This window comes from Manis pentadactyla, chromosome 12 (assembly GCF_030020395.1).
Source record: "Manis pentadactyla isolate mManPen7 chromosome 12, mManPen7.hap1, whole genome shotgun sequence".
NCBI lineage: Eukaryota > Metazoa > Chordata > Mammalia > Pholidota > Manidae > Manis > Manis pentadactyla.
The window spans coordinates 56,493,607-56,517,987 of record NC_080030.1 but is presented as its reverse complement, the minus strand read 5'-3'; the positions used below and the strand labels follow the sequence as shown (position 1 = coordinate 56,517,987).

The 24,381-nt window shown below is 38.3% G+C and overlaps 1 protein-coding gene across 2 annotated transcripts in view; it reads right to left on the bottom strand.

The window, feature by feature from the left end:
- Positions 1-24,381, bottom strand: part of SGK1 (serum/glucocorticoid regulated kinase 1) — a 104,746-nt gene that overhangs the window by 48,685 nt on the left and 31,680 nt on the right. The window contains exon 2 of one of the 2 annotated variants that reach the window (XM_036903734.2): positions 13,583-13,798. The exons of the other annotated variant lie outside the window; for it this stretch is intronic. Within the exon in view, the coding sequence (XP_036759629.1) occupies positions 13,583-13,798 (216 nt within the window). The remainder of the gene's footprint in view (positions 1-13,582; positions 13,799-24,381) is intronic. 2 annotated transcript variants of the gene reach the window in all.

Below are 24,381 nucleotides of genomic sequence, written 5' to 3'. Positions count from 1 at the left end.
ATTTTGAGAATATTTTTGTACTGTAGAGTTGAGGTAGAGGAAGGACGTAACGTGTTCCAGAGCAGAAGGGAAAATCCCTGTTTTGATTAAACATCCTGTGTGGCCACTGTGAAGCTCGGATTTCCCCAAAGCGTGCTTAGGGCTGCATGCTGCTGCTTGTCACACGGCCCCAATTCGAAGTCATATCTGCTGTGGCCTTTTGCAAAAGTTTTCTATATATGGTCACACAAAGCCACAAACACAGAACCCAAAATGGAATTCACCTTTGAGATGCTCACAAGATAGTACTGTTTTATGAATTGACTGCACGATGTCTGCCGTAAGAGGAAATGAACCTTATTAGCTTAAACTCACACATCCTCTCAGTACTGGTGACTGAGGTTAATAATATGGTTACTTGTGTTTGGGTACGAATGCAGCTTGACTGATTGGGAAAGCAGGTGCTAGATTGATGTACCATGCCTGAGACCCATGAGTCATGTCACTGATTTACAAGCTGTCCTTACCATGAGAATGAAAGCCAGAGCCAACTCTGTGTCATACAATTTACGCCATTCACTGAAATTACAGATAATTTCAGCCTGTGCATTTGCAAAATCGTCTATGCCATCTTTGCTTTAAACATCTTTTGTACTTGGTATTTCTGACTTGTCTAAACAAATATTATCATTCATAGTAACCATTACCAATCCATTATGAAACTTCATAAGAGTACATGCAGCTTTTAGACTTAGTCCATGAAATAAAGCTTTATAACTTCTGCCAGCATCTTTGATAAACAGTTGAGTTCTTACAGCTGTTATGATTTCAGTTATGAAGAAAATTGGAACTTTTGCATCCTTCAATGGCTACAAATCCCTAAAAAAGGCACTTCAAATTTTGTTTCCTTTAACCTCATATATATTGAAAGCCATGGGTCCGATTAGTGTAAGTTGATTAGAGCATTGTGCTAAAAGGCCAAGGTCTCTTGTTCAAGCCCAAGAAAGGTCAGTCAGATTAACCCTTCAAGTCTGTTGAAAATTTGTTCTATTAGTCTTCAGTGAGATTAGGCCAGAGAGTATAAACAGATCAGTACAAATCCAGTCTTTAATGCTTGCAAATGTAGCTCAAATCACACTCAATTCTGATAGAGGGTCAGTAACATCATCTTCCCCTACAAAGACTGATGATACTCGTACAGAAGCATCTTAGAGACATCCACTCTCTTGTGTCTTTTACAGCCTTTTGCTTACTCATGTACAATCCATCCTAACAGAGAGAACTTCCAGACTGATTTAGGTAGGCTCTGCCTCTCTAAGTCACTGCTGTAACATAAGCACAAAATGAAGTCTGTGATCATTTGTATCACACCCAACCTGTCTCCTTTCTCTTTCTCTTTATTCCCTTCTCCCTCTGATTACTATCTTATTCAAAATTTTTCACTTCTTCCACATATTAATTTTACCTTTTCTCTTCTGTCACTAATTAAGGACAAACTTGGCAATTAACAAGGGTTGTTCTTGGTTACAGACTCCTCTTTTTAATAATTTTTTTCATTGCAGTAATGAGAGCTCTTTGGTTAATATTACCCTTTCCCAAATCTGGAATCTTTGTTTCTCTTTGTAAAACATGAATCAGGTTTATTGTATTAAATCTCAGGCATATTTGTCCTTAACAGGGTCAGAGCCATAAACCTTAATCCAAAGCCATAAATCTCCAAAGGAAGAATTTCTGGAATTTGACTCTCTCCCACCCATTCTTTATGCCTTATGATAACACTGTTGCTGTGGTTGAAACATTTAAATGGATCTTTGTTTCTTGAGGATAGCATATAAGCTATTTAAAATGCCCTGCGAAAAGCCTAAATGATCCTGTTTTCCAATTCAGCTTTATTTTCCTTGCTCCAAATTTACTATGTCTTTCAGGCTTTTGATTATTTGTTCCATCTGACTGGTTTCTCATCCTTACCCCTCCTTATCTCACTAATTTACTCAACCTTCACTTCTTATTTTAGATTTCTCTTCTGCTGGGAAGCCTTCATTGACCCCCCAAAGAGTGGGCCATAGGACCCTCTTAATGTGCAGTGTGTTCCTTCCCCTTATTGTAGCTACCTGGTTATTTGTTAGTATTTCCCCCTCTCTTGGAAGCATTGCATGGGATACTTACTATCTAGTCTGTAATAGAAAACACTATAGAGAAACTGAGGCTCTGTCATGGGTTGGGAGTGCATTTAACATTCCTTGTATCCCTGTCACCATTTTGTGTAGGTGGCTGCTACGTGGAAATGCCTACGTGGAAATAAAGCCTAAGCAATTATCAGGACTTTAAAAAAAGTCTGAGAGGTCTGCCTGCATGCTGGTACCAGATTGCTTGTTTTAAAATTGCTACTGATAACATGCAATGCTAAGTCAAGAAGAGAACTATAATGGTCATTAATTTCATTCTTTCTCTTTTTGGTACCACAAGGTTAAACATTTTCTAATCTACAAAGGCTTATAACCCCTGCTCCCTATTACCTAACTAGGGAGTCACCTGTCTGTTACTTATCTAATCCAGCAAGGGTTGTTCAAATCCTGCATTTTCCCAAGTAGAAATCTAGGTGAAATCTCCTGAAATGGTCATTTTAAAATCAACTCAAAAGGGAAACAACCTATCAGAGCAAGAGAAGTTGAACTGAGAATAGAATTATGTATTCATAGTTATCAAGGCTGATGGACATTAGAAAAGTACGCTACAATTATAGATAGCAAGCTGTGGAGTTTGACTTGATTTCAAAGGTTTTTATTTTTTATTATGTTCTTATATCAATGTCTGCTACTCAGGGTCACAAAGAAAAGTTTAATCTTCTTACGGAATTTAGCTGAATCACTTATATAATATTTGTGTATTTCTGCTGGTTGTGATGATTTGCTCAAGAGATGATGTTACCCAAATTGAGCTTTGCCAGAATCTTCCCTAGAAATAGATTGATTTATTTGCCAGCTCACAAAGACAAGGGGATCCAGCATCAGACACAAGTGAAAATGGAATGATGTATTTATCCTGAACATCATAGATAAATGTGTGTCTTGGCACATTTTGGTGCTTTCTTCCAGGTCCTCTGAATAAACAGAATGAACAAGTCATTCACTTGATGAGAAAAGGAAATATCAAGGTAATAATCATTTTCACTTTTTTTCGTTAGTTTATATGAAGAGTCTTTTCAGATTCCCAAAGACAAATTTTAAAATTGTTATACTATAGAATATCATACTTCTATACCATAAGAAATCATCATTAAATCTTTCCCCAAATTCTTCATATTTTTGCTTAACTTGTTCTTTGTGGAGGAGATTACACTATAGGGATGTCTCTTAATAGATTAAAGTCTGTCATTTCAGTAAGCAATCCAAAAATATGTGTATAATTGTAAACTTGAGGAAAAAAGAGAAGTAACAGCAAACAACAAATCAGGTGGCATGCAATTAAGCTTTGCTTTATCCTCTAAATTCAGTTCTTGCTTGTAGACTTTTAGTAGTTTGTAAAAAGTCATCTTATAAAATTTTCAAAGTCTCTAACTACTAAGAAGGGATATTATTTTAATGGGAAATAGCCATATGGTTTCTGGGAAAGGCTATACTAATGAGTTTAATCAGAAGCAGGGAAGATTTGGTTACATACAACAAGAGCCAGCAAAATATGCTCCAACCCAAGGGTAAGTGTAACCACTGGCTAGGGATTTCCAGGAGAGGCCAGGGAGTAACTTTCCTGTTAATATTCAAAATAGCCTGGACGGATTCCCTTACCCCTTTCTGGACTTACCGCCTGGGAAGTTGGCATGCCAGTGGGAGGTAACTCATAGGAGAGTTCAGGGAATAGAAATGAACTTCACTAAGAGTGCAGGCATAAACTTATTTTACTCCAAAGTCCTGATTCTAAAATTTAATTTTTGTGACCCAAATCATGTGTTTAAATACATCAGAGTCTGTGTCAAGCTGTGGGTAAGGCAGCCCTTTGGTCAGTGCCTAGAGGGGACAGTGGGTGATCTGGAGTTCATGGCGCCTCCTCTGCTGCCCTGGATCCTGGCAGACCTCCCTTCCAGACTCCCAGCCCACACCTCTGGAAGAGAAGGGCAACACTGTGTGTAGGAGGCCTCCTGGATCTAAGAGCCCTGGAAATAGGGAGGTACTCCTGGGAGAGGAGGAGCCAGCTTCCTGGTTATCAAGCTGTCTGGCAAGATACTAAATGCTCACATGGCACAGACAGAAAGCCATAACCACCCAGGACCTGGCATTCTTCTGCATGCCGTCTTCCTGTTGGCAGTCGGGTTTTGCTCAGTACATTTTGGGGAGGAAGAGTGTGCCTATTTTAGCTTTAAGGTAACAAGATATTCCCTCTCTAATTGTACAAAAAGAAAACCAGGTTCATTTTTGAGAATGTAATAACCAAGACTCAGTTTGGGAAAAAATCTGCCATGGATAGGATTGAAAGAGAATTTAAATCTACATAGAAATAATTCATTTAAATTGACAAAAAGAAACACAAAATTCCAATAGATAAGCGACAAGAAAGAATGAAACATTCCCATGGGGAATGACAATAAATTTAAAAATGGAAAACTTCTTTATAACATTTTTGATAATCAAAGAAATGTGCACTATATTATTGAAGTATCATTTAATTAAATTAATAAGAATTAAAACACACCACGTCCTTTAAGGGATAAAGTGCTAGCGGAGTAGGTCTTTCAAATAATACTGGTGGTATTTTTACTAACTTAATTCTTTCGATATCGCTTTCAAAAGTATTTTGGTAAGAACCATAATTATCTTCAAACTCTACTCCCTTACTGGAAACTGATCTTAAGTTTTTAATTTATGTCAAGGTTATTCAAATTGAGGGGAAAAAATCATTTGCAGCCTTACCCAAAAGAGAAAAAAAATTAATAAAATGAAAGTGCTAACAGTGGGTATACGATTACATGAAATGACATCAATTGGCTTCAGTGCTAGCCATAATGATAATTATGAAGTTTATGTTACAATGCGCAAATGTTTCCGGTAAATGTTAAGTGAAAAATGGCAAAAAGAAAAAAAGGCAGCTTCACTATCATATATATGCCATAACAGCAATCATGTGCAAAGGTAGTACATATGGGGAAAAATTGAAAGAGAACATGCAAAAACAAAAGGAGTTGGTATGAAAAGAAAACGGAATTTCTTTTAAATGTCTCAATAATGCCATTATTGCATCTTACATGCATTTTTGAAAATAATGGGGAAAAATAGGGAGAAGGCAGATTTATATTAAAAACATATGAAATCTAAAAAATGGAAATTTCAGCTAACCAATAGCTCTTAGAAGGAGCTATAGGATAAAAAGTTAATCCTTCCTCTGGCTTTTAGCTGAAGAGAACTGGTTGAATTGAATGTTACATAAGACATTTCAAATTATTAGAGATACAGAAAATGAAAAAAATTTTTAAAACTTCAAAGAGAAACCAGTAGGGTTTTGCCTCTATTTTCCCTGACTGAAATCAACTCTTTTTTTCCCCACAAATGCTGCCTTTCTAGGGAAAAGAATTCTGAGTTTTGGGGGTAACACTATTTTTTTTTTTCCAGTTCTACCTCAGCATTAGAGTAATGATATTCGGGTAAGTAATGGCAATAGTAATTATAGGGATTCGCTACCCTTAGAGTGACCCATTCATAATGTTACCTGAGACATATTATTTTACAGGTAGTATTCTATTATTATTATCATATTTTAATTAGGAAAGCTTGGACACATAATGAATGCTTACCTTAAGGCTGATTTACTTGATTTAAAGTTTTTCAGTTTTTATTACCCTTCAGTGTATTTGTCAACTAATAGCATTTCAAGTGCTGTTTATGATTTTTTAAGAGCTTCCATTCTCCCTTTTGATCCCCATCCTCTCATCAGCCCTGTGAGGTGGGCAAGGCCATTTTATTCTTCAGGGTTTGTAGGTGAACCTCACGAGATCAGGTAACAGGTGTAAGGTCTAGTGATCTGCCAATATTAGGACTGGATGTAGAACCCAGGTTTTCTGGTCCTGGGTAGAATGTCATACACTTGGCCGCATTCTAAGCATACAGGCATACCTCATTTTATTGTGCTTCACTTTGCAGATACTGTGTTTTTTCACAAATTAAAGTTTTGTGATAACCCTGCATCAAGCAATTCTATTGGCACTATTTTTATAACAGCATTTGCCCACTTCGTGTCTGTGTCACACTTTGGTAATTCTCGTAGTATTTCAAACTTTTTTGTTGTTTGAATTGCTGCAATCTCATGACAAAATTTTAACAGATGAGGTGTTGCTTCTTATGAATAAGCAAAGAAACTGGTTCCTTGAGATGGACTCTACTGGTGAAGCTGCTATGACGATTGTTGAAATGACAAGGATTAAGAATATTATAGAAATTTAGTTGATAAAGCAGCCTCAGGGTTTGAGAGGATTGACTCTAAGATTGGAAGAAGTTCTACTGTGGAAAAAATGCTATCAAACAGCATCATCTGCTTCAGAGCAATTGTTCATGAAGTGAAGAGTCACTGCATGTGCCAACTTCATTGTTATCTCATTTTAAGAAATTGCCTCATTTGTGGAGTATAACAAGGAAGCAAAACCAAAGGAACAAAATAGCAGCAGACTCAGAGACTCCAAGAAGGGACTAGTGGTTACCAAAGGGGAGGGGTGGGAGAAGGGAGGGAGAAGGGGATTGAGGGGGTATTAGGTTTAGTACCCATGGTGTGGGGGATCATGGGGAAAACAGTGTAGCCCAGAGAAGGCAAATAGTGAGTCTGTGGCATCTTACTACACTGATGGACAGTTGGAGTATGGATGGGGACTTGATAATATGGGTAAATGTAGTAACCACATCGTCTTTTCGTGTGAAACCTTCATAAGAGTGTATATCAATAATAACTTAATAATAAAAAAAATTTCCTCAGTCACCCCAGCCTTCAGCAACCAACAGTCTGTCAGTCAGCAGCCATCAACATGGAGGCAAGACCCATGGTTCAGCAAAAAGATTGTGATTTGCTGGAAGCTCAAATGATGAGCATGTTTTAGCGATAAAGTATTTTTAAATTTTGTTATGTATGTTGTTTTTGTAAGCATAATGCTATTGCACACTTAATCAATCACAATATAATGTAAACATAGCTTTTATATTCATATTCATGTGATTCGTTTTATTGCAATAGTCACATTATTGTTGTGTCTGGAACCAAACCTGGAATATCTCCAAGGAATGCCTGTACAGAGCAAAGGAAAAAGGCATTTTCTTGTCCCTCCCCTAATAGTCTAATCTTTTGTTTTATGTAATGAGGGCTTTCTCAAGAATTACATGGCTTAAAATTTGCTGTAGAACAGGACTATTGTGGGTGATAAGCTTAGAAATCACCAGACATTCCCCAGAGACCATAATATATTATGTTAAGAGCAGAAATCTGGCGGAAGACGGCAATCTAAAGCACTATTACTTTATTCCCTAGAAGCATTCATAAAAAGCCATTTTTATTATATAAATGGAAGGAAACTGGAAACCTATAAAGCTGTATTGTTGATTTAGTACATATTTTATAACCTTTTCTTAAGAAAGATCAGAAAAACTTAAGATGATATGAAAGTAAGTGAGTGTGGAAACCGTTCTGCAGCTGACCACTTTTTCTGAGCTTCCTGGGCTTCAAAGGTGTAGTTCCATGATTTTGAGAAGAAATATAAAAGTAACGGTGCATCTCTTTGAGCTGTGGTTGCCTAACAGACGGCATCTGAAACATTGAACAAGCTATGTGGGCAGACTCTCTTCCAGAGCTGTGTGAAATCAGCTTAATTAAAAGTGCCTATTACTGTCTTTGGTGATTTACTGAGGAGGAAGGAGAGGCAGTGACCTTGTATTTAATCATGTCTAAGGCTCAGTGTTATTTCTTGTGTTTGTAGTAACATGATTAATAAATTCTCCAAGTTGGATGGCTCCTTCTAGTAGACTGACTTCACTAGACCTTAAAAACAGCACACAGCGCCCTGGCTTCAGCTGTTGGCTGACTAAGCACCTTTTGAGCTGCCTTCAGTTGAAAGGAAGACAGAGGAATCTAAGGAAATCCTCACTCAGCCAAATCTACCCCGTGTGAGAGGGCAAACTTAATGAGAATCAGCTGTGAACCCTTGGCATGCCGCGCCTGTGGAATGCATGTGATTTACAGCCAGCATAGGCTGCAGAGTTCTCTTAGACTCTGCTTTTCATGTTAAAAAAAAAAATGCATGAACAGAACTTCTTTTTCAGCTAATAAAGGCAAAGAGAGAAAAGCACATTAACTTTACAGTAGGTATGCAAGATCCTGGGAGGAGATAGGAAGAAAAACATGTTAGATTGAATGACTGCAGGGAGCTTGGAGAATAAACGGACCCCCCACACAAACATCACACAAGGCAGGGCAAAATAATCAGCAGACAGAAGTGTAAGCAAGGTGTTGCGGGAGCATCCAAATTATGTTTTCCATTTTTCTCCAGGAACCTTTTTTTGTAATGATGGAATGGCCTCATGATGTGAAACCACCTCTGTGATGGTGTGTGACTTTCTACTAATAATACTGAGTTGTAACTATTCACTTTCTACAAGTGAGTTTCCTGGTGGGCACTGTATTTTCTAAAACCTATGGGTAAGTTATTATTATGGTCTTGAAAAATTCAACCAACATAGACAAAGCTGAAGTCTTTCTTGACTATTTTTTCCCATCTCATCCCCTCTCAATTCTAATCCCTGGAAGGTGATAATTAACATTTCAGTTTGATGTACATACTTCCAGATCTTTTTATTTGTATTTACACAGACACACAAACACATGTGCACACACTTACAGACACATACACTACATGTACAAAAACATGGAGAAATATGAAGTTTTTAAAAAATAAATGTGATAATGTTACATACATATGCATCTTCAACTTGCTTTCCTATTTAATATATCTTGGGATATGTCAGTATACAGATCTCATTTTTAACTGCTGTATAATATTTCATAATATGGATATACCAATTTAGTAATTCCTTGTGAGTTTATAATTTTGTTATTCACTGACATTTCCATTTTTTTAAACCATATTTAATATTGCAATGGATATCATTGTACCTGAACCCATAATTACATAAGCAAGTATGTATCTAGGGTGGATATGGAGACAGATTTGCCCATTTAAAAGGCATGAGATTTAAAAAGTTTTAATAGAGGAATATTGCCAAAAAACTTTTCTACCAACAGCATTTGGGCCCATACTTTTACCAATAGGACATTATAAATCTTTCACCCTTTGACAATCTGATGGATTAAAAGCAAGTGGGATTTCATTGTTTCAGTTTGCACTTCCTGGTGGTGATGTAAGCACTTAAAATAGTTTTAAATATCCCTTTGTATTTTCTATGTAAATCCAGAATTGTTAGTAAGCGTGCTTGTGGATTCCAGGTGGAAAGATTGGCCTATAGGAGTTGGCTTTCATATTATTGTTAATTTCTAATTTTATTAACTTGTGGCTAGGTGATGTCTGTTTTTTTGGAATTTGATGAGATATGCTGTGTGATTTTATTATTGGTCAGTAACTGTTCCATGTCTGTTTAAAATAATGTGTACTTTTTGTTTATAGAGATAAATCATATTTGGTTAATTATTTTATTAAAATCCTCTATCCTTACATATTTTTAGTCTTCTTGAACTGGGAATTTCTGGAAGAAGTATGGCAGGAATTTCCCTCTGACATGAATTTGCCAATTTTTCTTGTGTTTCTATTAGTTGTTGCTTTGAAGACTTCCATGTTATGTTGTTAAGTGCATAAAACTTTGCAAATGTTTTATCTTCTCAGTGAATATCTTTCATAAAAGTGAAATATTCCTCTTTGTTCTTTTCAAATATTTTTGTCTTGCATTGTATTTTGTCTGAAACTTTTTTTTGCCAAAACCACTTCCCTGTTATTAGGCCTCTACTGGAACATCTTTATTTTCCAACTTAACTGGGTCCTTTGGAATACATAAGCTTGCAGTGTCCCCATCTGTGTCGGCAGTTCCTGGATGTGATCGCTTTGGACTTGGGTTCCTCATCAACTTTATAATACTACCCACCTTCTGTTTTTCAGAGATTCTTAATTATTCCTTATCCATACAATGGCATACCTTGTTTCCTAGCACGATTACAAATTAAAATGTGTGTATGTGTTGTTCTGTCATTTAAAGAGGAAGGAAGATGACCTTATATGTTGAGGCTGCTATCTTGTTCTAATCCTATGCTTTCCGTAACACCACGTTTCCTTCCCCACTCCCATTCCAGAACACTCCTTTCTTTTCCTTCCAGCTTGGTTGATCTGGATATTGAAAGTTCTGTGAGAGAGATACAGTATAGAATAGGGTTTGTGAATGTGTTCAATCGGCAGGTACCCAATGAAAAACTACTTTGGTTTCTATCTCTTTATGGCTTAAAAGTTGATTTCAGATTGAAATGCAGCAACTTGAATTCCATTAGTATGCATTATATTCTGCGACAGCTTACATAGCTCTTAGTTATCATCTTCCCATCTTATTTCTAGAAAGGTCAGTTTAATTTAGAAACAGTCCATCTTACATAACACTACTAGTAACATCACAATATTGCTATCCTTCTGGGTGATTTACTGGCAATATGTATACCCTAGTTTCTTCCATGGGAGAAACATGCTTAAAACCCACCAACTAGACTACTGGCAAGACCTGGCACAAACTACTTGCACTATAAATCTTAGCAATTTTTGGCCATTAAAGGTAGCATTTAGAGTGTACTACTTTTAAAGTCAGGGGGAAAAAAACCCACAGTTATTCATAAAGGACCAGCACTGTTTGCTTTCTTATTTTCTTTAAAACATTCTCACCTCATTTCCGTGTTTTATCTTTACACATCAAATAGAGTTTATTTTCATGTATAGGGCAACAGGATTTCAGACTAAAGAGGGCATTAAAGTTAATTAGGTTAGAGCTATCTTATAACGTTTGAGAGGTTTTGAACTTGCTCAAGTTCATATATTGACCTTGTGGCCAAGTTAGCACCAGAAGGTGGGTTGTCTGATCCCAGCACACAGGTTACAGTTACAAAAGATTTTAAAAATCCCATCTCATCTGCAAATTACTAAAAAACTCCAAGAAAGGAACTGGATGGCAAGCATGTATGATCTCAACTTTCATAGGAGGGAACATTGAGAGGGAAGGATGCATTAATGACTTGCTTAAAATAATCCACACCAGGAGTTGTCAGGGCAACAACCTGGAGTCTTTTTTACCAAGCCTCCATATTTTACAGCCTCTCTGTCTCTTGATCACATAACTCTTCTTCCTAAAAGGACGGAGGTGCCTTCTCAAGGAACTATTTCATAGTTTAATCCCTATAGAAACATAAAATATAGATTTTTTAAATTGTTAAAATATAAGTATCTTCTTGATTTATGGTGACCTCAGGAAAAACCCAGCAAAGTCAGAACCAGGTAATCCATTGTAAATTGGAGAATGATTCACCTGTTAGTCTAGATAAAGTAAAAGGATGAATCACAATATTGTGTTAAATTTCATCCCATTCTTTGTTTATTGTATTCTCTTGTATGGAATTCTATTTATTCATTAACAAATAGGGCATACACCAAAGCCTCAAGTAAACATTTAGTACTAGGCATTTGTGCTTTGTATAAGATTTCTAGAGCCCTCTCTCTGCCTCTAAGTCACAAATAGTTCTTTAGACTCTAAGAAGTTAGCAAACTCTTTTAGACTCTAAGAATTAACAGTCTGAAAATTGTGGCTGGTAGCCTAGTCAATGTTTTTGTAAATAAAAGGTTTATTCAAACACAGGACCATTCATTTGTATATTATCTATGGATGCTTTTCTTACAAGGGCAGAGCTGAACAGAAATGACAGAGACTGTATGACCTGGAAAGCCTAAAATATTTATTATCAGACCCTCTGCAGAAAAATCTTGCCAATCCTTGCATTTAGAATTGATTTGTTGATTTCTGTGTCCAATCTGGACTTGAGCCACCATCTAGCTAAACAAGAAATGCCCTTTGACAAATGTCCACAGGGCAGCAAAGTGCTAACTTAGTTGTGGAAGTCTAATTCAGTGTTGCAGGTTCACAGGCTCAGCTAATAGGCAAATCAGCAAACAAGATATATATATTTGCATAGCACCTTATAGATTAGGAAATATTTCGTATGTGTTATCTCTTTTGATCTTTTCAATAACCCTAGAAAGTGGGCAAGTAGGTATTGTTTTTCAGGAGGAAACTAATTTCTGGGACATTGCATGTCCCAGAGTTAAAAGGAACTCATTCTAGTGAGTTCAATCTTTCTTTTAGCAGCTAAAATGATTCCTTATCTCCATGAAAGGCTTACTTAGAGAAAAAAAGGAGGGAGGAGTTATTAACATTTATCATCTTATGTTGCTCTGATTTGAAATGATATATTGGAAGATCAATTATAATTAACTGTACTTTGTCCTAACATGTTGTGTCTTCTTAATGCTGTGTTTTTATGTCAATAAGCTGGGAATGAAAATAACAAGGATTTAATTTAATGGTTTAAAAACTCAAATAAATATAAGCTAATTGAGTTACAAATTAAAAACACAAGTTTAAGTTTCTAAAACCTTAGCATCTAAAAGATATGTCAGTTATCTGTTTTTTCTTTTGGATAAACAATATTAAAAAAAAAAACCTTTGCAGTAGCAGAGAACCTAAGTTTTAGTAAAAATATGAGTATATACAAAAATATGTGTATATATGGGAAAAATACTGAAGTATGGGTTTGATATAGTGCTGTTATGGGTCAAATCATGTTGAGCTAAATATTTCAGTGGAGGCTACAAACAACTGTTGTATTTCCTGCATTATATAAGAACTGATCTCTGTGTGACCAAACAAATTATCAGGAATTTCCAGTTGACTCAAGCATTGCTATATCACTCTTGGCACAGCATAAAAAGTTAGTATAACATACTGTATGAATCCAACTATATGACATTTGGAAAAGGCCAAATTATGGAGACACTGAAGAGTTCAGTGATTGCCACGGGGTGGGAGAAGGGAGGGTGAATAGGCAGAGCATAGAGGATTTTGAGGGCAGTGAAAATACTCTGTATGATATTGTAATGATGGATACAAGCCATTGTAAATTCAACCAAATCCATAGAATGTACAGCACCAAGAATGAACCCTAGTGTAAACTTTGGACTTTGGGTGATGATGTGGCGATGTAGGTTCATCAGTTGTAACAAGTGTACCACTCGCTCTGGTGGCAGATGTTGATAGTCGGGGAGGCTGTGCATGTGTGGGACAGGGGCCATATGGGGAGTCTCTATACTATCTCCTCAGTTTTGCTGTGAACCTAAAAACTGCTCTAAGAAATAAAGTCTATTTAAAAAAATTAGCACAGTGAGCTAACAAAGGCCACAATTCTATATCCTTCTTGGAAGCTTTTTGAATGTGCCCTAAAGAAAAATTCTTTTTTTGGCAGAAAAATTTACTATAAAATGAGTACAGGAAGAACAAAGGCCTAGAACGCTTTCAGGAAAACGGATCCAGAGCAAAGATGAACTTACTTCACACCCAGATTGAGTTTCCCATGAACATGACTCCTTCTCCTGAGGAAGAACCCCTTTTTGGAAAGCATGGTCTCCCAGGCATGTCTGACACAGGGAAGGCTCAAAGTCTGGCTCCCCTGGAGGGATGTGCACTACCGAGGGGCCCGTGTACTTCAGGCTGGGGCTCTGATGCTTGTCCACACTGACCATTGGACTCTTGATCCATCTTCGTACCTATAATATGCAAAAGAGAAGACAGAACAGATGCATTTTACCTCCTCTGATGTTTAATGGGGCTTTGGTGGGAAATGTGGTGTATGAATACCCATGTAAGGAGAATTCAACCTCACAATTTCTTCATCTTTCAGCTCTTAACATAGGTTAATGCTGACCAATCCCTTTCCGGTGTCTGTATTTTTGGCTAGTCATTTCATCTCACTGAGTCTCTCTCCCCATCCATAAGATTGCAGCAATAATATTTCCTCCTAGGCTGTTGTGAAGATTTAAAATGCTTCTAAATGTTCAAGTGTTTTGCCTGGGACAATAGTGTTCAGTAGATGGTGACTATTTTACTTCAACTGTTACTATTATGATTATGCTGACAGAAGGTCGACAGTGGATAGCCAGTTTTCTTACCAGAGAAAATACTACCCTAGGATGATTAGCTTAGGACCTATTTGCTGCAAAATGAATTAACAAATATTTTACTGTTGCAAAAACTTGATTGTAGAAGAGTTGCTTCTGGCTAAGAAATTATCTTGCAGTCTGTTTAATTCTAAAACTCACCACTTGTCTGCCTTGCAAGTAAGCTTCCTGTAAGGAACAGAAAAAATGTAAAGCTATTCCAATATTGAAAGGGATACTACTTTATTGTTAGAATAATAAATAAATTATTCTTCCTATTGAAGTAGGAAAAGCACTGTCCTAAGTCTTTGACACTCATTGTCATGTTCAATCCTCACAGCAGTCTTACATGATAGGTACTATTACTCATATCATTTTACAGATGAGAAAACAGCACAGAGACGTGAAGCAAATTTTCCCAAGACACAATGCTGGTATCGAACAAAGGCAGGAGCCAGGAACCTTGAATCCAGAGTGTACTTCTTTACAAGAATGTAATTTTGACAAACATTAGAGTATTGTAGGATTTGTGGTTGTAATACTTGAAATTTATCTTGATTTAATATGTCTTTTCCATGCTTTTTGTAACTCCTGAGGATTATTTTATAGTTAACCAATTAGTGAAATTAATATATACTGAAAGGATGAAGAAATAAAATCTCAATACTGAATTTTAGTAATTCTACAGTTAAATGTTTTTAAAATACACTAAGAATAAACTAAAATTGTAATAGCAAAAGAATGTTTAAGCAATTTAAGAGAATATTATGCCACCACTAAAAATAAATATCGTGAAGATTCTGCAGCAGTATGGAAAATGTTTAGAACATAATTATATGAAAAAAAGCCAAATACAGGATTGTTCAATCACTGTAATTACAAATACAAAAATATATGTACTATCTATAGACAAAGCAAGAAAGTAACAGTCAAAATATAGACTTGTATTCATTGTTAGTATTATGGATGTTTTCTCTCTTTTTACAGTGTCCTGCCCTTTAATTTTTTTAATGTTTGCAAGCATCTCAAGCAATTAAAATCATCAGATTTCTTTTTTTGGTTACATATGTGTTTTTTTAATTGCTTTGATTGTGTTATATTTATGTACTCTTTTCAATAACCATTTAAAATATCTTTTTGAGTTTACTATCCTACTGTTAACATTTGGGATATTTCCACTGGTATTTCTCACCCTCTAGGTCCCTATAAACATATTATAGGTGCATTCAAAGTGTTTATTTGATTCATTAATTAATGTCTAAATGAAACTCTAAAAGTTTGAGACAATAGAATCTCTCTTCCTGATGTCAGTACCAAATGTGCTTTTGATCAATCTAAAAAGTACTAAATTTCATTAGGATGGAAAATGTTTATTATTCTTATTTAGAGAATTTTGAACTTGAAGTATGGTGATCTTTCCTGACTAGTTGCCAACTTTGTATTTTAAAAATGGTTTTTAACAAAGGACAGGAATTTAGAGACATGTCTCACTTCAAAGTATACAAATGATCTATAAATTTAAATAATCTGCTGGCTATGAGAAATTATAGGAATGAAGACTCATAAAGAATTAATTGGAAAAGGAAGAATCATGAGGAGCCATTTCAACTGGTATCTAGCTGAGGATTCCCAAAATACTTCAGATAACCCTGAACATAGGCCGTCAAACAACCAATAAGTGTTTTCATAGAATTTCAGAGTCAAAAGAATCAAAGATATTAGTAATTTGTCCTGTAAATTATTATGTGGTCAAAACTACACCTACTGGTTTAAGCAAATCATCAAGCTGATTTCTGCTAGGATATAAACTGGCAAACTCAGAGCCTTCAGAGGCTGGCAGGAATAGGAAATGTGTAAAGGCCTATGACCAGGGTATGAAAATAGGGAATAGTGGGGTCTGTGGCAAAGTAGACTGTATGCTTGCTAAGGGCATTTCAGTCTCAAATAAATAACAAAGCAAGCAAACAAACAGTTCAGAGCCAAACAAAACTGTAGTCAAATATATCCCACACCTTCAAGGGTTACTGCTTGACCCCTGAAGTTATTGTACCAAGCAGAATAAGTATGAAATAGAAATAAAATGATTTGATAATCTTCTAAGTTTTTAAAAAAACAATCTAATGCTTTCAACTTTTATTCATTTGTCTAACATTCATTACTGAAGATCAGCTATGTGTCAGGTATAATCTAAGCATTGACAATAGAGCAGTAAAGACAGATCCCAAAAAACCTATCTTCATGGAGCTTGAGTTATGGCTAAGGGAATACATTTATTTATTAATGAAATAAATTCTTTCTTTAATAAAATAAACAAGCATATATGTAAGGGGAAAAATAAAGCACAGACAGTGACCAGGGTCATTTCGGGTGGGAGGGCTCAACTTTAAATGTATGAGAAAGGCCTCCCTGAGAAGAAGTGTTTTCAGTAAGGACCTGAGAGGTGATAGGTTTTAGGCATTAAGGATATGAGATGTCCAAAGTGAGCTATCAAGTAGGCAGCTGGATCATGAAGCCTGGAATTCAGGGGAAAGATTCAAGCTGCAGATACGAATTGGAGACTTGAAAGAAATAGACATATTCTACTGGAAAAAAACTAATGACTTCCCTGGATCCACTCATTGAAGTATGTGTCTAGGTGTTAAGCTCCTATTCCTGAGGTTTGATTATGAGAATCTATTGTGTTTCACCTGAACTCACTGAAATACGTGATTTACTCAATCTTCTAATAGCTGGTATGTGCTTTGCGCCTTAACACATTCCGCTGGGGGCAAGCTGTGGGTTGGGGTGATAATGCATTAGAAAGGCTATGATTCCAAATAACCATCATCAAATTAACCCATTTTGAGCCTTATGAATGTGGGAATATGATATTCCCTCCCTTTTCACAGAGAATGTGGCAAGGGAAATTTAGAAATTTTCTATTTCTCCAGAAGCATCAGGGAGAAAGGTGTTACAAAAACATACACAGTAATGCATTTCGTAACAACTGTTGCTGGCATTAATCGCACGCTTTGTCTGTAAATGCTAAGTCCTCTCACCGGCTTCAGTAGGTCCCCTCCCGCTACTATTACACATTTTACTGCCTTTGTAGGCTCCCAGGTGTTTTTCATGGGACTGATTAATGACATGGCTTACTATGTTTACTTGATTTTGAGAGAGTGGTGGATTCTGAGTGAAGGCGGGAGGAGGTGGGGGCGCTCTTCCTGGGCCTCAGTCAGGCAAGGTGCCCTCCAAAAGCTGCTGCGTGGAGAACCGCTCCCTGAGCCCTGAGGGAATTCAAGCTGCAACTGGCCTATTGTGTTCCTTCAGGCGGTGAATTGCTCAGCTCGGGAGAGTAGCTGACGAGCCAGCGGGGCTTGGGGAACTCCTCCGTGACCAGGCACAATGGCTCCGGGGGTGCAGCGGCTGTGTGTGCGAGGAGAATGAATGCCCAGATAAAGCCGCAGCCCTGCGTCCTCGGCCACCTGGGCCAGGGTTTTATTCAGAGCTACAAAACCATTTGTGGACAGCACTGTAAACAAACATAGACAGGGGCGAGATAGCCTCCTCGCCGTGAACAAATCAAGAATTCCCTCACTGGGATTTTATAGGAGCCTGCTCTCCAAACTGCACCAGGCTTTTTCTGAAGCAATTACCTCTCAAGACATCCGGGTCAAAGAGTGAGGCCCTTCTTTTTAACCACACAGCTACTCTTGCTGAACAGTCTTATGAAAACATTAGTCTAGTTTCTTTTCTAAACCTAGTCCGCCCTGATTCTAATAATTTCTTTTTTTTTGGAAAAAAAAACAAAGCAATAACCCCTCAGACTAGAAAATCACGTGATTAAAGAGATTGGCCAGCTTCTAGGGATTTTCCACTTGTGGTTTCTCCCTATTATGTGATGTAAACAGATAATTCTTTTAATGTAAAATGGTTTAGCTTATGATGATATCAACCACTGCAGAGAAATTACAGCGTCTCAGGACTTAAGGCTCATTCCTAAGGCAGACAGGCCCTGCTTGTCTCATCGTAGAGGTTGAGTTTGTTCTCCTCCATTCTTGTCCCACTGCAATGAAGAACTGAAAGGCAGAGACACAGTAGCAAAGCAGGGAGAAACTCCAAGGGAGGAGCAGGCCAGAGTCGAGGTAGACAACTGGATCTGTTAGGTGGGAGGCCTTTATATTGCATTCTGGTTAGGAGGTGCATCTTGGACTGACAAGGTGGGGTTGTTTGATTTACAGGTGTTTTTATATAGTCATCCCTCTGGGTGAGCCTGTCCTTTCCCCCAGGCTGCAGTGTGATCTGGGCAGTTCTTAGTTCCATTAGATTGTGTCCCCTTTGGGATCTAGTTGGGGAGACATTTATCTCCCTGCAAAACCTTTGTTGTCTTCACATGGGACTCCCACCTGGACAGAGTTTGGGAGGCTTTTTCTTTGAACTTAATCTGGATGGCTTTCTCTTTGAGCCTTATCTTCCCTTTTCCAGCTGTTCATGTCTATATGTCCACCTAACATTCCTAACATCATCATTCCTTTTCTTGCCTGGGAGTGAAGAACTATCTTGTCCTTAAAATCCAAGTGGACTTGATGTAGGACACAACTTCTGCAATTTCCCCAGGGGCATTTATTACAGAAAACTAACTTTGTTCACATCACGCCACAATAACTTTCAAGTTGGACATAGTCAAGCAAGTTTTCTACTGAAATTGTTTGGATAATTCAGTTGGTTATAAAAAAGGATCTCTGCACCTATTTTTTTTATAGCAGAACCTGCCAGCAGGCTGATTATGACATGAATGTAATTCAGAAGATGGTCCCTGGAAGCAGGTTCCTCTGACGCTGGTGCTTGGGGCTGCTTCACAGCACAGCTCCTAAAATGTAACCGTGCTATAATATAAGGTCGGTGATATTAACCTGATTCCTCACCCCAGCTATGTGTGGTCCTCTTTTCTCTGACCACCATAATGCTGATCACTTACATAAAACCATGGGACTTTTACTCTCACTGGTTGTTATTATGCCCATGTCATTTTTCCAACTTGTCCATAAGGGTGAGGACAGCCTTGTAGGCTTTTTAATTCACTAGAAGCTGGCATATGGTCTTAGAAATAAGCAATAAAAGAAGGAATGTTTGATTATTTCTGACAACTGTTCATTTATAGATCTTGACATGCTTTGCTACCAGCCTTTATCAAGGTAACAAATACATTCTAAATAACTATTTCCCTTTCACAAAGCAGGCACCCTGAGGAAACTAAGTGGCTTTTTTGGAATTCTGGTCCTTCTATGTTATTGCTCTTGAGGATTTCCCATCCTTTTCTCTAAACACTGACTAAGGTACTTGCATCCCATTATGGATTCTCAGAGTCTAAAGGTGTGTTTCCCCAGGCCTAGTATGGGGGGTAGAGTGGCAGAGAGGACTGCGGGGAAGAGGAAGGACATGGAGAGGTGCACACTTCTCCATCCTCTCCTCTGTTGCTGTGCACAGTGGGGGCGCCACGTGTTGCTGTGGGGACTTGACACCAAACACCGTCCTTGCCCTGAACTTCCTGCTCCTTAAACATAAAACCCCCTTCCTCCTCCTTCCCACTGAGGCACCCACCCCACCCCACCCCACCCATCACATTTTAAACAAGCTCAGTAATTCACTGACATAAGTCTTCCCTTTGAAATGGAGGAAAAGTTTTTCTTCATGCGTCAAGCCATGTGACTGATCGTTTTAGTGTGAACCCATCTTTCCTGGATTTAGAAAATGTGGGAAAAAAAGAAAGAAGTAGTAGGAGAGAATTCTTTCATCTCCTGTGTCTAAGGGACAGTATGTGTTATTTGCTTTTGGAAATGAAAAATAAGGCTCAGAAAATGGCAGGTCTGGGCTGGGCCCTGGGAAAGAACCTTGGCCCACCTGTCCACGGCTAATCCCCAGGAACTTTGGAACCTCTCCCTCCTGGCTCCTCCAAGAAATCCCCTTCTCTATAATCTTTAACTTCTTCCTCTCTTGGCTACTGTCTCTTAGCACATTCAACACATTGTTCTTGCAATATTTCTAAAAGCTAGCAAGCTGAAAGCACACACCTTTCCACCCACCGACTTCCTGGTTCAGCAATCCTCCTCCACTGCCACCGGAATGCCTTTCCTTCTTAGCCAAGCTTCATGAAATAATGCTCCCCATTTCCTACCTCACATTTACTCTTCAACCCATGGCAGCTTATTCACTAAGTATCTGTGAATCACCTCATATTTGCTGGGGCTAAAATGAAGAACATGACAAAAACATCTCACTTCATGGAAACAAGTTTTCACTAAGATGCCAATAAACCTCATTACCAAATCTAAAGGACACTTTGCAGTACCTACTCGCATGCTCTGCAGCATTTAAAGGTTTCAACCCAAGTTCAGCTACCTGCCCGGCATTGTGCTGGGAGGGGGGAATCACAAAGAAATGCAAGTGCTTGAGTGCCCTTTGAGCGAGGGTGCTCACATTCCAGAGAGGACTGGCCCACGAACCTGTGTTTCATCACAGCATGGTGATTGTATAATGTAGCAAACAGAAAGCATGAGCTCTAGAACAACACTGCCTGGTGAAACGGCCCACACCACTGCTTTGGCAACTGACTGAGCCTTCCCAGAGGTCAGTTCCTGCACTTGTAAGGCGGTGACAGTAATGGTAACTACCTCATCTGGGCTTTGGAAGAACTGAATGAGATGATGCATATCAGCCCGGGGCTTGGCACTGGGTGAAAATTGGTTAATATTTGCCATTATAGTTATGGGTCCATATCATTAGACAGTTTTATAAAAAGTGCTACGGGAGAAAAGATGGAGAGTGGTTGGCCCCATTGGGAGAAATCAGGGGAGGCTTCCTGGAGGAAGTGGTGCTTAAACTGAGTCTTGATGTCCGAGTTAAAGGAAGTCAAATGAATTGAAATGGAAAAGACATTCTCAGCAGAGAGGATGGCAGATGCCAAAATAGAGAGGCAAGAATCTGCAGGGGATGTGTAGAAAATGAACCCAAAGAGGAGAAGTAAGATGAAGGCTGATAGAAAGGTTGGGTTAAGGGGCAATAAGTAGTAAACAGAACTGTGGGATGGTCAGATGTGGCTTTCAATGTCGTATGAAGGATGGATTTAATATGGTCAAGAACACAAGTAGTTACATGAGTCAGGAATTTATTATAAAAGAAATAATAGGAGTCAAGCAACAATTGTAGCAGTTGGAATGGGAGGGAGGAATAAAGCATCAAATGTATCTATCACTTAGCTTTCAAGTTTACATCCTTTTCTCCATCCAAGTATTAGTATTTTACTGTCTTTCATCTGGATTCCTAAAGCCATCCCCTAAATATCCTTGCCCTTTTAATTTGTTCTTACAGAGACCACAGCTTTCTAAATATAAAAGCCTGTCCCCACCTTAAACTCTTAAACGGTTCCCATCACCAGATCTGTGGCTTTCAAACCTGTACCATCAGTATTGATGTGATGTAAGAAATCCCTGTACACATACACATCTCTAATAAACATAGAGAGACATAACTGAAACAATTAGTTCCACCCCAAAATTTGTCCTTTTACCATGAAATGCACTGATATTTTCTATTCTGGTTTACTCCTTTAAAATGCTGATTACAACCCACCGACTTGATTTCATGGCCCATAAAGGGTGCCAAACAAATTCAAGAACACCTAAATGATAAAATCTAAATTCCTAGGTCTGGGATACCAAATCCCCTAGGGTCTGAATGCTCATGCTGCATTGTACCCCCAGTGCATCCAGATCTTCCACCGTGTCATCTAACCTGCAGTTGTCTTAAGGACTGTTCTTTGAGTGTATGCAAAGCCTTTCCCCTGACCCACCTTGTCCAATGGGGAATTCCTGCCAAGAGTCACACATGTGTGACAGTCTTCCATTGTCTGGCCTCTTAACACCCCTTGACCTATTTTGATTATTTGTTTAAATGGGAGCACACCTTCCCTCTGCTTTACTTGTCTATTTCTTTTATTAGAATGTGAGTTTCACAAGGCCCAAGGCACTATTTTCTCTCACATGTACTTTAATGGGGCACTGGCAAAGCCTCTTTGCTGTGTTCCTTCTTCCTAGCCTATCCCCTCCTCATTTCCTGTCTGCCTTCCCTCTGAGCTGAAGCTCCCCAAGGGAAAGAGACTCACTGTTCTACCCCCAGAACTTAGCACAGCTCCAGCATATAGTAAGTGAGGAAGAGATATTTGTTGATTGGTTTAAAGCCAGGTATTATTTGAGGTACGGGGGAATAAAAAAATAAAAGGCAACTATCCTTAAGAATTAATAAGAAAATCAACCGTTGTAAAACAGTGTTAAAGCTTGTAGGAGTTTTTCTTTGGGGACAAGTGGGATAAAGCTGTGATGGGGATGTGTTTTGGATAGAGAGAGCAGGCATGCTGTTCAAATGCTTTAGACAGGTGTTTAAAGGCATGCTCATAGAGAGGGCTTGACTGGGGCCCACCTACAGTGTAAGCATGCATAAGATGACAGCATAGAGGTAAAGGGGGCAGATATCAAAGGGATCTGAGTGCTTGAATGCTGAAATTTATCCTTAACTCACAGAGAGAGAAAACATAAGGACTGTAAAGTTTACAGTGGTCTGATCAGATCTGCTGTTCTCTGGATGAATTAGAGAGCAGGTCTAAGGGAAAGGCAGCCTAGATTAGAGGATGAGCATTTGTACAGAGGGGGTCTCAAGAAAGTACATCTTCTCCATGTGTTTCCAAACCCACGAAAGCTTTTGAAAAAATGAAGGCTCGTCAGTGGTTTTAACATTTTTTAAATCTTACTTTCAAGCTCTCTCTATGTAACCAGGACGAAAGCCAGGGAAGGCTGAATAGGGCATGAAAAGAGCAGGGCCTTGGAGGTCTGGGGCTCAGTTGGGATAAATAGGAGGTCACCAGGCAGGCTCCGGAGAGGACAACCCCTGGGCATAAAACGCAGCGGAAGTGCCGCCTGCATTGCCTGTGAGAGCTCTACAGGATTGACTGTTTCCTTGTTTCCATTCTTCTACCCCACCCCAAATCTAACAGGGTGCCAGAGGTTTATTATTTCATGTAACTGTTAAATTTCTCAATAATCTAGAAATATTATGAATGTAATAGATCTTATGGTTAAGGGTATGGTCAGGTGTGACTCATGAAAGGTTACTCAACAGGAAGTGTAATATAGTTTTTGTTTTTCTGAGGGTAAACATCATCTTACAAATGATCTGGGATTTCCTCACAATTTACTGAACAAACATTTAAGAAATAAAAATGGTTTTCTACAGAAATGACAACTGTATGAATGCAAAGAGAACTGGATTGTAGTTCCAGCTTGGCAGGTACCTTGAGGATGTCACTTCAGCCATCTACACTTCACTTCCCTTATCTGTAAAATGAAGGACGTGGAGCAGGTAAGCCTGGCAGTGACTTCTAGCCAGGTCACAGATTCAAGGCTATCTGTTCACTGGAGCTCTGTTAACATGATTGGTAGGCCTCCCCACCCCACCTACAGTGGGCGGCACTCAACGCAGGTTTATGGAATGAACAAATGATCAGGTAACATTTCTTTCCCCAGTGCGCTTTCTCCCTGCTTGGCATTCCAATCACACTGCTCCATAATTTTGTATCACCTCCATTAGATAAACTAAAAAACCCCCCACAAGGCTGTTAAAATAATCTTACGGTCTTAAGGGCAGCTGTTCAAAAATCCATTTAAATTGCAGTGATAAAGACTGAATGAAAGTCTCATTATTTGAACTGTGTACATTACTTAATTGAATTGAAAGTACTAAATGAAAGGGAAGATGATTAACATCCAAATAGGGGCTTATTTCTACTTCCTGATGTTCATGCTCCTTCCTTGAGTCCTCTTATAAAAGGATCTGCACAGCACATTCAGTTCCAATTTTATTCAAACACAATTTTCCTCCCAATGATGCTTGCACTGTATTGGTAATGGTTTCTATTTCGTAGTCTATTTTTTTTCTCACTTCATGCTTTATAAAGAAAGTGGTAAGATGTAATTGTTCTCTGAAAACAAGAAGAGAGGGAAAGCTCATAAATACATATTTACCGAGTACTACTATGACCAACAACTGTATGAGGTTCTGAAAATGTGGAAGATGGAAGAAGGGATTGAGAATAAATTGCAGATATTTGAAGATCCTATGGAAATTGCTGAAATCAGAAAACTCATTGTGACCGCAGGACAATT